The 15624-nt window shown below is 40.6% G+C and overlaps 1 protein-coding gene across 4 annotated transcripts in view; it reads left to right on the top strand.

Moving 5' to 3' along the window:
- ABLIM1 (actin binding LIM protein 1) overlaps positions 1–15624 on the top strand; it is a 210153-nt gene that overhangs the window by 117616 nt on the left and 76913 nt on the right. For all 4 annotated transcript variants that reach the window (XM_083364404.1, XM_083364406.1, XM_083364405.1 and 1 more), the window contains 2 exons: positions 1562–1688; positions 2349–2442. In XM_083364404.1, the coding sequence (XP_083220530.1) occupies positions 1562–1688; positions 2349–2442 (221 nt within the window). The remainder of the gene's footprint in view (positions 1–1561; positions 1689–2348; positions 2443–15624) is intronic.

The following is a 15624-nucleotide window of genomic DNA, read 5'->3' as shown; positions in this document are numbered from 1 at the left end:
ATTCAACGATTATTTGTAGGTCCACAGGTAGGGAGCCTGCTTCCCTTCTAGTAGGAGCAGAATCTGATTGGATTATGTCGATTATCAGGTTCGATTATGACTTAATTAACTGGTAATGGTTCTCTAAGGTTTTGGATGGAAATTTTCCCAGCCCCTCCCCCCTCAAAATGCCAGGGAATTAATTTTGGACTTTCTGCGTGCAAAACAGATGCTGTACTGCTGAGTATTGACAGGCAGAATAGCCAATAGGCAGATATTATGGGAGATGGAGTGTAACAATATCCAGATACTGACACATCCAAGATCTAGTGCCACTTTCAGTATAGCTTGATTGGATTAAATTTAGAAATGCTTATAATTAGACTTAATGAATTTACTGAAACAAGATGTGTGTGTGGGTGAGTGTATGTGTGGGTAGGTGGTTGTGAGAGAGTCAATGGACTACTTGCTGCAGTTTTCTTGGCAAGAATTCATAAGTGGCTTGCCATTGCCTGCTTCCTAGGGCTGTAAAAGTGACCGGCCCAAGTTTACCCAATTGTGCCTAAAGTGAGAGTAGAACTCACAAATGATCTAGTTTCCAGACAGACTATTATACCACAGTGGTTATCTGAGGCATGTTAGACATGTCTAATTTAATTCTCATTGATATTGGTGCATTTGCTCTAAGCATCATGCTCTGGATCCATTATTTGATTTTTTAAAATGGAATATATCAGCAGTTCAAGGTACCTAGTCAACTTCCTGTGGTCTTGAAATCCTGGTGATTGTACAGAAAACTTCCAAGAAAACTCAGAGCAATAGGCAAATATTAATTAATTGTAAAAAAGAAATATTAAAAGTTAACACATTTACATTTTTACTTTCCTGGTCGCTTATTTTCATTAGATAGGGGAAAAAATTGTCTTCATTTGTGACGGAAAGAAATGCTTTGTAATTGAAAAGGAAGTCCCTTGATTCTGTACTGAAATCTATTTAAAGAAACTGTTTAATATTACAATTTTATTATAATAAAATGTTGGGTAGTTTTAATGTTTCCCTCTTATTTTATTTTTATACAAACATTTAGAATGTTGCTGCCACCTAGAGGATTGAAATTTGATAATGTGTAAAGATCAATTAGTAGAGAGAGAGAGAGATGGAAAATAGGATTGTTAACCTAGGAAAATATATTTATTTCTAGAAATTACATGCAAAATTAAAATAAAAATGCAGAAAAGTAAAATCAAACTGCAGAAATTATATAGAAAATTAAAATAAATAATTTATTATTATTAAACCAGCATATAAAATTAAAATCATCATTAGGCAAAGGTGATAGAAAACTGTCAGTTGCTTTTCATAGAGGACCCTTCTATAAGGACACATACATACAAACACAGAGAAAAATGTATGTATTATGTGTATGTATATAAATACATTTATGAATCAATTTCTATAACATTCAGAAAACTTCTTTCATTGATTTGCTTTAAAATGATAACAGGTGGCTTAATCTGTGAGTAAGTAAATATGGATCAGTAAAATTCAGTGACCTGATATATGTATCTTGGTTTATTTGCAGATTGTGCAGGCTGTGGAAGAGATATAAAAAATGGACAAGCCTTGCTTGCTTTGGACAAGCAGTGGCATCTTGGGTGTTTCAAGTGTAAGGCCTGTGCAAAGGTTCTAACTGGAGAATACATCAGCAAGTAAGTCCACATAGAAAATAAAATATTTGGCAGGGTTTTTAAACAACTGGCATTTAAATCCTTTACTATTATAAAGAGGACTCAAAATATATGTCCTTTATTCAGGTATGAATAATTACTTTGCCCTTCAGAACTTACTCCTGTAAGGGAAGCATCATATGAACCATGGAGAAATACCCCCACACCCGCATGTGTTATGTTATCCTCCATATGACATCACATCAGAACATGTAGTAAGATATTCTGTTCTTAGATTGCTGAGAACAAACTTGTCAAAGGCATGCATTTACTTACTATTGTTCCTTCTCTGTCATATTGTTATTACAACGTCCTTTGGGGCTAAATTAGGTCAAGAGATGGCTACTTAATGAGTTTACGAGCTGAAGAAAAAATTTAAACCTGGATTTTTTGCCACAATTAAACACTTAATGTTTCCATTCTCTGATTGTGAAAAATGTGTTTATCTTGAATGGTAATAAGTGCAGGATGAAACATAGCTGATGAAAAATCTAAGAAGCTGCCTTTAATGCTATTATGCACCATTATTAATACCTTTCTTGTGTTCAACCCAAAATATGAAGACATCCAAGGGAATGGACGTAAAATAATGTGTATTCTATAGAGTATTAGTGAAGCTAATTTTTTGTGGGTTACATTCAGAGACGGTGCCCCTTACTGTGAAAAGGACTATCAAGTTCTCTTTGGGGTCAAATGTGAAGCATGCCACCAGTTCATCACTGGGAAAGTCCTAGAAGTAAGTAATATGCAACTTTATATGTAGCTGTTTGTTATATATGTATTTCACAAATGTATGTATATCTATAGATTTATGTGTATTTTTATGTTATATAGGAACAAAAGGCACATATTATTTAATGTAAATGGACTATGACCAGGCTTCATGTTTTGGGGGGGAAATCTACACGCTGTTTGACATCAGAAGCACTGAGCAGCAAGGCCTTTACACAGTGAAGAAATCTTTGGCATATCTTATGCTTTCATATATGGCCTATAAGAATCTTGAGTAATTCCTCATAAGGTTTAGTAGGTTGAATTATGTGATACAAAAATATATAGTAAGATTTAAAGTTAACAAAAGCAACCACTACCTAATTACACTTAACTTTCAGTATAGAGCAGCAGAAGAAGGAGGGAATACTATTGTGTAGGGCAATCCAGCATCTATTCCTGTTCCTCCAAACTCTACCGTTAATTTACAAATGAGGCTTTACTACAGCAAAATGGAGATAGATACTTTGTGTCATGATGTTTGAATATTTTCAAATTTTGGCTACTTATTATTTTAAGTATTTGTCTAACTTTGTGCATTTTAAAAAACTTTCCTCGGTATATATTATTTAAGACTCCATAGTAAGTTTTGTTATAAACCTATAGTATTTCATTTCACTTATAGTAAGGCAGGGGTGTCAACTGCCGGCCCGCGGGCCGGACACATCACAACAAAACCGCGCCCACCCCATTGCCGACAATGGGGAAAAAGCTCCGATATGTCGCGCGACATCACGTGACGTCACGAGTTTGACATGTCTGTAGTAAGGAGTACTATAAAAGTAGGAAGTAAACACCAGAGGGCAGCACTAGATTTTGTAAGGAAGTAATTGTATGGATAAAGACTATAACTAACCCCCATTTTTTCATAAATGGGCGGGATATAAATGGAATTAAAATAAATAAAATAAATAAATAAATAATACTTTTAAATATAATACAAAAAACAAGAATTGCTTTACTTCAGAAAATGTACAATTTTCTTTTGAGAAGTAGAGGAAGGCAACTGAAATAATTTGCATTTTTAAATTGATTAACTCATTCACTTAATGTGAATGTCTATTTTAATAGGTTCTAAATGTTTATCAAAATGTTTTAAAATGCCAAAACAGTATAGAAGTCATAAAACATACATCAGTCAATAGAAATAAAGTAGTTTAAACTGCCCAGTTTTTTAACCTGAAGTTGAAAAGAAGTCAATTGTGTTTCCATTGGGAATGCATTCCCCAATCAAAGGGCCACCATTAAAAATAGTCTCTCCTTTTTTGGTATATTGAAAAATACCACATCTGACAACTGGAAAGTTTGGAAGAGTCACTTCTTACTTTATTTGGATCCAAGTCTTGTATAAAGAATTGTAATTTTGTAAGGAATTGTAAAGATAAATATAAAGGGTGTGGATCAACTTTGGCCAAATGTTTGGATCTCAAGATGGAATTAGATGTTTTGGAACAAATCTTTTTTTTCCTGGGAGTGGAGCTGAATGGCTTGAGTTCACTTCATTGTAATTCTGGGCCTCTAGGACGCTCACATTCTGATTTGTTTTTCTAGAACATTGTTTCATTACAAAAATGGTCAGGAAGCAGCTGCCATCAAAAAATAGTTTTTATTTATTGTGCAAAATGCCATGGTGGGGAGCAAAAAAAAGATAAGTATTAGGGTAATGAATCACAGAGGGAATTATGATTAAAACAGAATATCCTCATTCAAGACAGTCAAACATCATAATGAGTGGAACAAAATTGAGAGATGCTTATTAAAATGTTCCATACATCACACACACACACACACACACACACACATATGCACAGACACACACACATACACACACACACACACACACAGAGAGAGAGAGAGAGAGAGAGAGAGAGAGAGAGAGAGAGAGAGAGAGAGAGAGAGAATGAATTTATTTTAAGGTATATAACATAGCAACAAGTTTATTTCCGACTCATCTTCTGACAATCTGGGGAGGAGAAATTTTCTTTATAAACACTCATTTCTTTGCCAAAAAAGAACCTTGATCTGTCAGTCTAACTCTGTGCAAAAAGTAGATAATCTTGTGGAAGATAAGACCTGCTAGGTCAGATTTCTGTTTTGGGTGTGTGAGAGAACAAGTAGTTATAGATATGCCAGTCTTAGTTGTGTCCATTATCATTTTCAAGAATCCAATCCTAGGCCATTGCCCATTACGGATAGCATGGGTACCCATGAAGGAGCAAGGATACAAATGCCAATATTGCAGGTAGTCCTCAACGTACGACCACAATTTAGTCCAAAATTTATGTTGCTAAATGAGACATTTGTTAAGTGAATTTTGCCTTGTTTTATGACTTTTCTCAGCACATTTGTTAAGTGAATCACTGCAGTTCTTAAATTAGTAACATGGGTTGTTAAGTGAATCTGGTTTCTCCATTGACTTTGCTTTTCAGAAGAACACAAAAGGAGATCACATGACTCTGGGACACTGCAGTTGTCATAAATGTGAGTCAGTTGTCAACCATCCGAATGTAAATCACGTGACCATGGGGATGCCACAATGGTCATAAATGTGAAATACGGTCATAAATCACTTTTAGTGCTGTTATAACTTCAAACGGTCACTAAGTGAACTGTTGTAAATTGAGGACTACCTGTATGCACAAAACTCATTGGAGCTGCTTTAGTCACCGTAAATGGTGAAATCTGTATCTGATTCTTTTAGTAGCTTTGAACTTGTTTTTTTTAAGACCACATGGGGAGTTATATCACTTGTTTTCAGTTCAGGAAAGATACTTGACAGATGTTACATACTACATTTATATCTGTCTATCTTTTCCACTAAAAGTTGACTAATTAGAATTATATCAGTATTTTTCCCTTAAGGAATGAAATCTCACTGAAAAAGGATTAAGCTGCCAACTCTGAAATTACAATTAACTCAACCTAGTTGCTTAGCCCACTTAGATTGCAGATTTAGTAATGAAGTTGACCTGACTATTTGCCAGGGAAAGTTGGCATTAAACACTTAACAAAAATAAATACATCACAAAAGTTTTCAAAGACCCGTTGCAATAACCCAAATTATATCTACACAATAAACATAGTATGCACAGTATATATAGAGAAATACGTTAATTAGGTATTTGCTGTTAAATGTTCTGCTCACATAATGTTGCAGTATAGCTTAATAGGAATCTTATCGAGATAATTGAATTAAAGCAGGGGTGTCAAACTCGCAACGTCACGTGACATGTCGCAATATATCACGACTTTTTTGCCATTGCCAGCAATGGGGTGGGCATGGTTTCGCTATTTTGCATCCAGCCTATGAGCTGGCAGTTTGATACCCCTGAATTAAATACATTTTTAAAAAATCAGTTATAAATATAAGGACTCTTGAACGTGAACAGAAGAGATTTAGATTTATGTTATAATACATATCAACTCATTAACATAGAAAGTACAGTTTATCTGCTTTGAGAAGAATTGATCCTTTGCTTTGATAGTAGAAGGAAACCAAGTCCCCAAGGTCCTAGCTTCAGCAGGAACATTCAGAAGCAATGTTCTGAACAGTTCTACTAAAATTACTACATGCTACGTAGGTAAATGTAGACAAATGGTACTGCCTCACCTTAAGCAATAGGCATCCCCTTTTCTTTTTTCCGTAATGGATTGGTCCGTTTATTGCTAGCTTCAACCAAAAAGCTAGAAAAATCTTTCTGTTTCTGCACTGTGAGTAATCGGGACCAGACTACAGGGTTGTTATTTTGAAAGAAGAGAGGGCTGTACTTTGGATTAGGAACAATATTGCCCGAGTTTTCCTTGTGGTAAAATGATCTGGAATTTATTTCATGTCAGCAAGATGACTCTCACAGTTATTTGAGGGAGTCAGAGGGAAATGGAAGATGCAACTCATTGCATGGTGAAGTTTTTAAAAAATATATCAAAGAAGTCTTAGCAGAAGGTAAATTAATCTTCTTGAGAGAATTGTTGAATATGCAGCATTACAATTATTTAAATAAAGCATGCAACTTTAACAGAAGAGGTAAATGAGGAAAGGAAAATTAGGGTAACTAATCCAACTGTTGTTACCATGTAGCAAACAAATAATCAGAAAAAAATACATTTATGTGAATTTGGTGTGACTTCTTGTCTTGAGAAGTATAGATATTAAACTTGCCAATGCAAGGAATAAAATGTGTGTGTGTGTGTGTTAAAAATTTTAAATTTCTTATAACCAGTGCTATTTCTATTTATTTTAAAAAATATGAGGGACAAATGTTTCTCTATTTAGTTTATATAGAAGCATTCATGAATACATTTATAGAGAAATCCAGAGAATTAATACATCAGCGTGGGAGAAATATTAGAGCCCATGTACTTTTCTTTAAGGAAGCATATAGAAAGTGAGAGGGTAATTATAATTCATACATACTTTGGTGAAAGAGATTTTTTTAACCTAAAACTGATTAATGTGTACATGCACACACATACACAATCATTATTCAGGTGGAATATTGAGATACATAACAGCCTAGTTTTAATTATTAGGGTCTGAAAATGAAATTATATGTCCAGATTTATGACTTAAGTTTACACTCTTTTAAAATATGTGAGTTTGTTGTTGTTTTTCATTCTATTTTAATTGATTATGCACTATTATTTTTAAAGAGAAGTAGGATATAAATGTTTTAATATAAATAGTTATTTGTACAAGGCATCTATGGTATCTATATTTAAATACTGATTACAGTTTTCGCTTTTGATAAAAGTGTGTGATTTTAACCTATGGCAACCAGCAGCATATCTACAGATATTTCAGTTGCAGAAAGTTTTCAAGCTCATGCTTGATCCTATTTCAGATACAAGATATTGAAAAAGTATCAGCAGTTTGTGGCCTGATTTCTATCAACATCAACCAACATATTTACAAACTGCTAATGGGCACTAGCAGAGGACATTGAAGCAGAATCTTGCATATATCTTATGAAACTGAAATATTATTTTTGTAAAAGCTTGTGACTATTCGTGGCATTTAAGAAGAAAGAAAAGATTAAGCTTTTCTGTGTGAGCTCTCTGCTGAGATTTATTTATTTATTAGGTTTTTATCCAACCTTTATTATTTTATAAGTAACTCAATACCGTGAAGTACATAATATTCCTTTCTCCTTCTATTTTCTCCACAACAACCCTGTGAGATGGATTGGGCTAGAATAGGGGTATCAAACTGCCGGCCTGCAGGTCAGATGCATCATGCCAAAACCGCGCCCACCCCATCTCTGGCAGTGGGAAAAATGTTGCGATACGTTGCAACATGTCATGTGACGTGGTGAGTTTGACACCCCTGGGCTAGAGAGACAATGCTGGCCCAAAGTCAGACACCTGGCTTCTGTGCCAAAGGCGAAACAAGAACACAAAGTCTCCTGGTTTCTAGCCTGATGCCTTCACCATTACACCAGACTCTGATGCTCTGATGTTAGACTGCCTGCCAAAAAATACTGGCCAGATTTCCTGATGAACAATAAATGTACCTGTAGAATCCCAGGATCCAAATACCTTTTATTCCTATTCCAAATGGTTTTAGTATTTTCTTTCTTTCTTTCTTTCTTTCTTTCTTTCTTTCTTTCTTTCTTTCTTTCTTTCTTTCTTTCTTTCTTCCTTCCTTCCTTCCTTCCTTCCTTCCTTCCTTCCTTCCTTCCTTCCTTCCTTCCTTCCTTCCTCCTCTCCTCTCCTCCCTCTTTTATTTCAAAATGGGCTAATAGATAATTGTTCATTATACATGTGTAAGTATTTATTTTATCCATTATCTAATATAGTTAAACAGGTTAAGGGGATTCTAGCATGGATGTGTGGCATTTGGATTCAATCTCTGGAAAGTATGAGAGTCCAGAAGAAGGTCGTAGCTGCTTTAAAATGTTACAGACAGATACTTCCTTTGTACATACTAAAGTACTTTTCGGAGACTGAATCTAAAGTGAGAGGTCCTTGGGGCTCTCTGAGCTTGGTTTTTTTTCTTGCAAACGTTTCATTAGCCAAACTAGGTAACATCATCAGTGCTAGTCTTGATCACTAGCACTAATTATGTTACCTAGCTTGGGTAATGAAATGTCTGCAAAAAACAACCAAGCTCAGAGAGCACCAAGGAGAGCTCATTTGAATCCTGAGCTACAGCCGCCCTGAGTCTTCGGAGAAGGGCGGGATATAAATGTAATAAAAATAAAATAAATAAAATAAATATTCTCCTTTATTGAGTACAAAGTAGTTTGTACAGCTTTAAAGTGGAGCCTTAATCTGCAACTTGTTTAGAAAATGTCAGTAGTCCTTACTTGTTAACCACTCATTCAGTGAATATTTGAAGTTACAACTATGCTGAAAAACAATTTTATGTCCAATTTATCACCATTTATGACCTTTGCAGCATTCCACAATTACATGATCATCATTACTATCAATATGCTTGTCTTTTGGTTTTCTTCTTTCCCCTCCCCCACCTTTTGCAGAGTAGAGAGACTGAGAGAAAGGCATTGCAAGAGAATAAACTGATTGTTCTTGCATGCATCAAAAGCAATCTAATCATACCAGCCAGCCAGGGCTGGGAGGTATCTGTGTGCTATCAAAGCAGCTTACAGTATTTTCTTGAATCTCTTCCTCTTCAATTTCTCTGTTCTGTGGAGGAAGAGGGTAGAATATACAAGTAATTTCTGTAAGCAACCTCCCCTTTATCTGAAACTTTTCTGCTGCTAATATGATTGCATAGCTTTTGATGTGAGGAAGAGCAAACATCTTACTCTCTTGATATCCCTTCCTCTTCATTCTTCCTGCTTTGTGAGGGCAGGTAATGGCCAGGCAAAGGAGAGATTCCCTACAGAAATTGCCTTGCAAAGTGGAGAGATTGGAAAGTAGAGGTTTCAAGAGAGTTAGCTGTTTGTATGGCATGCCTATGGCTCCCAGCCCTAGACTACAGGCATAGTTGCATTGCTTTGTGTGTACAAAACAACAAAGCAGGCACTCCAGCATTCCAAAGGAGACAAGTGGTTAGGAGGCAAACAAAAGCCAAATTGTGAAACTGACTTTCTGCCTGGAAAGTAGAGTTCCGGTCATGTGATTTCCCATTTAGTGACTTGCTTAGTTTAGCACCAGAGTTGCCAGTCCCAATTAGGCTCATTAAACCAGGACTACCTGCATATTGGGTAGAACAAATTAGCATTGTGACATGGTCAAAGGTGAGGCATATTGTATTCAGCTCCTTTAAAACTACTGTTAGTCTTTTATGTGATAAATTTGTAACTGACAGATTTTATAGTTTTATAGTTTATGTATTTACTGTTAAATGCTTCACTGATTACCTAAAAGAAAAGAAAAGAGAGCCAATAGTGTAATACCAGAAAAGGATATGAAGTCTTTAGAAAAGATATGTGGGTTCACGTATAATGCTAACTAGAATAGCCAAGTTGGAGCCTTGGTGGAGCAGTGGGCTAATGCCTCTTTAAGTAACACCAGCTGCCTGCAATTAGTGCAGGTTCGCATCCCACCAGGCTCAAGGTTGACTCAGCCTTCCATCCTTCCGAGGTAGGTAAAATGAGGACCCAGATTGTTGGGGGCAATTAAGCTGACTTTGTAATGATGCCGCTTGGGGTGTGTGTGTGAAAGCCCTAATAAGCAGGCATATACATAGAATGAAGGCTACTGCTAAGCTTGTAAGCCGCCCTGAGTCTTCGGAGAAGGGCGGGATATAAATGGAATTAAAAAAAAAAAGTTTGTGTATGAAGTAGCCTAAGGACCACTCGGGACGACAGGCTAGTTAACAACAGGGTTTATTTAGTACAAGGCAAACATAGAATAACTTGTCCGGCTTTTATAGCCGGCAGCTGGCAGCGAGGGCCAATCAGGAGTGTTCATTTTGGCGCCGCGTCAAACCGGGACCAATCCGCGTCGTCTTCTGTTGACAGCTCCGGCTTCCGCATGGTTTGGTGTTTTGACAGCCGCGAGCTGTCAGTGGTTGCGCCTGCGCTGTGCGGGGAACTTTGACAGCTCAGGCTTCCGCCTGGTCCGGTGTTTGACAGCCGCGAGCTGTCAGTGGTGGCGCCTGCGCTGTGCGGGGAACTTTGACAGCTGTCAAAGTTCCCGCGTGTTTTTTCTGTCAGGCGGCTTTCCTAGTTTTTACAATCTGTTAATGAAGTATTATTACTGTTTACATATACAACACACCCCTTACCCCTCCCCTGGCGCATTTCCTCCCTCTTGGACGTTGGAACCTGCCCACTGATAGTCTCTTAGGTAGGTGGGGGCTCTTCGATTCCTGTTGGAGCGGCGAAGGGGTGGGGGATTGTCTGGTTCTGGTAGTTCGTTCCCCTGCTGTTCTTCTTCCTGGTTTGGCATAGGAAGTATTTCCGGGGGGGGTTGTAGCTCGGAATGCTTTGGGTGCTCAGAGTTGTGTGGTGGTTGTCTGGGTCTGAGTTGGTCAATATGGCGGCGTATGTTGCCGTGTGCTTGTGTGGTAATAAGGTATGAAATGGGTCCGGTTTGTTTTAGTACTGTCCCTTGGACCCACTTGTTTTTGTCCGTGTATGACCGTGCCCATATCAATTGTCCTGGGTTGAGTGTGCGGTTTGGGTAGGGATGCTGTTTTTCTTCTGGGTATGTGTCAGGGTGCAGTCTATCGAGTCGTGTTATTAGCCTCCTCCCCCATCTCAATTCCGCTGGTGATTTGCCCGTTGTTGTGCATGGGGTTGTGTGTTGTGACAAGAGGAACTGGCTGAGACGCCTCTGCCAATTCCCTTTAACGAATTTTTTCAAGGCTTCTTTTGTGGACCGTACCATAATTTCCGCCATCCCGTTCGACGATGGGTGGAACGGCGCCGACGTTACCAGCCTAATACAATTCTTCATAGCGAACATCTGAAATTCACGAGAGGTGAATTGAGGTCCGTTGTCTGAAACTATGGTGTCTGGAAGGCCATGTGTGGCGAATATTTTTCTTAAGGCTTGAATAGTGGATTCGGACGTTGTTTTTCTAAGGGGAGTGACTTCTAGCCATTTAGAATAGCTGTCCACTACAATTAAGAAACTTTGGCCCTGGATAGGTCCTGCAAAATCTAAATGTATACGTGACCAAGGGTTCCTTGTAGTTTCCCATTTGTGGATCGGTGCTTGGGGTGGCTCGTTTCGGGTCGCCTGACAGGTATAGCACCCTCCCACGTACTTTTCTATTTGTTTATCAATGCCTGGCCACCATACATAACTTCTAGCCATCGCTTTCATCTTTACAATGCCTGGGTGTCCTTCATGTAAAATGTGTAATGTTTGGTCTATGTTTTTCTCTGGTATGATGACCCTATTTCCCCACAGCAGGCATCCCCTATGGGTGGAGATCTCATTTTTCCTGTTAAAATATGGTTGGAATTGGGGTTGTGGGTTTTGAGCTGGCCACCCTGTTGTGGCCCATTTGAGGATTCTGGTAAGTATTTTGTCTTTGGCTGAATTGTTGGCTATAATGTTTGCAGTCAGGGGGCAATCTGGAAGTTGGGAGATTGCTAAAATCAGACCAGCTGGGGCTGGGTCAGAGTCCTTGTTTTGCATGGGCAGTCTGCTGAGGCAGTCTGCGTGTCCTAATTCTTTTCCTGGTTTATGTATTAGTTGATAGGAATAGGCTGCTAAGAATGTGGACCACCGTAATATTCTCGGAGAGAGAATTTGTGGTGTAGTTTTATTCCAAGTGAATATGCCCAGCAGGGGTTTGTGATCAGTAAATATAGTAAATGGCCTCCCATAAAGGTAGTCATGAAATTTTTTGACCCCTGCAACTATTGCTAGGGCTTCCCTGTCTATTTGTGCGTAATTTCTTTCTGCTTTGGTCAGAGTGCGTGAATAGAAGGCTATGGGTCTTTGTGTACCGTCCTTGAATAGATGACTTAATACAGCCCCGATTCCATAGGGAGAGGCATCGCAAGCGATGCATATTGGGGTATCTTCTCTGAATAGGGTGATAGTTGAGCTGTGACAGATAATCTGTTTTAATGATTGGAAACTATTCTCATGTATCTTGGTCCAGGACCAAACAGTACCCTTGTCCAGGAGCCTATGCAGGGGCTCCGCGATAGTGGCTTTATGGGGGATGAAGGCATGGTAGAAGTTTAATAACCCTAAAAAAGCTTGAAGCTCTTGTTTATTCCTTGGGCTGGGTGCCGTTTGAATAGCCCTTAGTTTTTCTGTGGTGGGGTGGATGCCCTGGCCGTCTATTTTGTACCCTAGGAATTCAGTGGATGTGACTCCAATAGAGCACTTTTCTCGCTTAAGTTTGAGGCCGGCTTCTCTGAGCCGGTTCAGCACAGCTGACAGCCTGTCAGCTAAGTTTGCTTCGTTTTCTCCGGCGATGAGAACATCGTCGAAATAGGGGCAGACCCCGGGTATTCCCTTCAGGGTCTTCTCCATGATACCCTGAAATATACCTGGGGCCGCCGATATGCCGAATTGGAGTCTCTTTACTTTAAAGGCACCGCAGTGGGTGACAATTGTCTGGGCTTCCGCGGTGTCCTCAGTGACAGGCAGTTGTAAATACGCCTGCGTGAGATCGAGTTTGGCGAAAATGGCGCCAGAACGGATGGAAGCAAATACGTCCCTTACCGCTGGCACCGGGTAAGCGTGGGGGCTGAGGGCTAGGTTGACTGTCGCTTTATAGTCTGCGCAGACTCTCACTTCTCCATTAGGTTTAATTGGGGTGACAATAGGGGTCTCCCAGGTCCCCCCCTCCGTTGGTTCAAGCACCCCGAGGCCTATGAGGCGATCAAGTTCGTTTTCTATTTTTTCTTTTAGGGCAAAGGGTACTCTCCTAGCTCTTATCTTAATTGGTTGGATTGCTGGGTTTAACTGTAAGGAGTTGGGGGGTCCAGTGTATTTTCCTAAAGTGCCATCGAAGACGTCTGCATATTTGTTGCAAACGGCTTCTAGGCTGGGTGATTGAATTGTGTTTACCCCCGTTATGGCGATCCCTAGCGGCCCGAACCAGTTTAACCCTATCAAGTTGGTGCGGTTCCCTGGCGTAACTAAAACCTCTAAGGGACCCTTGAACCCCTTGTACTGCACTATGACCTTAGCCCTCCCTTCCAGAGGAATGGGGGTTTTCTGGAAGTCAGCTAGGTGTACTTGGGTTTGCCTCAGGGGAATTTGTCCCTTGCCTTGCCGACAGATCTCCTGATACGTTTTTAATGAAATTAAGGAGACTGCTGACCCTGAATCCACCTCCATGTGGCAGGGTACCCCCTGAATTTTTACCCAGACCTTAACCTTTGCGCTTAGGCTGTTTACCCTGTCAATTGTCTCTACCAGGGGCCCTGGCGGTTTTTCTCTGCTGGCCTGGGTAGCTGGCCTACCTGGGGAGTTTGCCTCCAGATCATGGACGTTGTCACGGCCCTTGCTGCGGCACACCGGCTTGATGTGGCCGGTCTTTCCGCAATTGTGGCATTTAGCGTTTCTGAATCGGCAGCTTCCCCGGGCATGGTTGCCCCCGCAGCTGGCACAGGCGGCCCGTTGCTCGTAACGTGGCGGCGGCGGAGGGGGGTTCCTGGACCTACGGCGGTCTGAAGTGTCGCCTCTCCTTGGTTGCCTGCGTTCCATTCTGCGCTGCAGGGCTTCTCCGTCGGTGAAATCCACCGACTCTTCGCTGTCGCTGAAGGTTGCGCTCTCTTGGAAGACGGTCGCTGGGCTCTCTGGGGTCGAGGTTGTCGGCTTCTTCTTGTGGCTGTGCTCGTAGGCCATTATTTCTCTGGTCAGCTCTGCCAGGCTCATGTCGGTTTTGGATGTTAGCTTCTTCTGCAGCTTCTCGTCCCTCAGACCGATCACCACCTGGTCTCTGATGCGGTCCTCCAGGTCGGGGAAACAGCAGTTCCGTGCGGCGTGTCTGACCCCGGCGATGAACTCGTTGGCGGGCTCGTCCGGCCGCTGTTTCTTTTGGGCGAATTGGACCCGCCAGTACAGTTCTGAGCGAGCCGGCATATAGTACTTGTTCAGCTGGTCCACCAGGTCCGCGTAGGAGACTTCTGTGATGGCCACCGGGCTGAACAGGCCAACGGCTGCATCATACACTGGAGGTCCGCTGATGTACAGAAGAGCGGCGGCCTTTGCTCTGTCGTCAGTGATTTTACTGACGAGGAGGAATCCCTCGACCTGGCCTAAGTGTGATTGCCATCTCTCGGGATGGCGGGTATCAAATTCCCTCACACGCCCGAAGTTTGCCATGTCGTCCGGTCCTGGGTTGCTCCTTTGGAAGTTAAAACTTCCCGTGACAGCTCTTGCCGGGAACTCTCTTCCTCGGCCGTGACTTCAGCTCCGGAGCGATCCCACCTTCGTCGCCAGTGAAGTAGCCTAAGGACCACTCAGGACGACAGGCTAGTTAACAACAGGGTTTATTTAGTACAAGGCAAACATAGAATAACTTGTCCGGCTTTTATAGCCGGCAGCTGGCAGCGAGGGCCAATCAGGAGTGTTCATTTTGGCGCCGCGTCAAACCGGGACCAATCCGCGTCGTCTTCTGTTGACAGCTCCGGCTTCCGCATGGTTTGGTGTTTTGACAGCCGCGAGCTGTCAGTGGTTGCGCCTGCGCTGTGCGGGGAACTTTGACAGCTCAGGCTTCCGCCTGGTCCGGTGTTTGACAGCCGCGAGCTGTCAGTGGTGGCGCCTGCGCTGTGCGGGGAACTTTGACAGCTGTCAAAGTTCCCGCGTGTTTTTTCTGTCAGGCGGCTTTCCTAGTTTTTACAATCTGTTAATGAAGTATTATTACTGTTTACATATACAACACAGTGTATCATTATTACATTATAGATGAATGTAATAAGGGAATATGGTGTAATGAATTTTGCACTGGCCTGGAAAGTATCAGACTGCTTTTGCTGCCAACCCAGTTTGTCATGTAAATCTTTAAGAAGCCTCTTTAAGAAAAGAATTTACAAGCAGTTAATTGCTTCTTCAAAGAAAAGAGAAATTGATGTTAATACTGTCATTTTTAAAAGGATGGGAGAAATGAAATCAGGAAGAATCTTGTTTTCAAAATCTGGAATCATTTGCTAAAGAATTCTACAAATATGTTAAAGGGGTTTTTTTCCTCTTGATCTTGCCTATCACCTCTATTCTTTTCTTACTACTCTGAAAGAATCATACTATTTTCAACTTTCCT

This window comes from Vipera ursinii (genome assembly GCF_947247035.1).
Source record: "Vipera ursinii genome assembly, chromosome: 5".
In the NCBI taxonomy this organism is placed as follows: domain Eukaryota; kingdom Metazoa; phylum Chordata; class Lepidosauria; order Squamata; family Viperidae; genus Vipera; species Vipera ursinii.
This window is presented reverse-complemented; position numbering and strand designations above follow the sequence as displayed.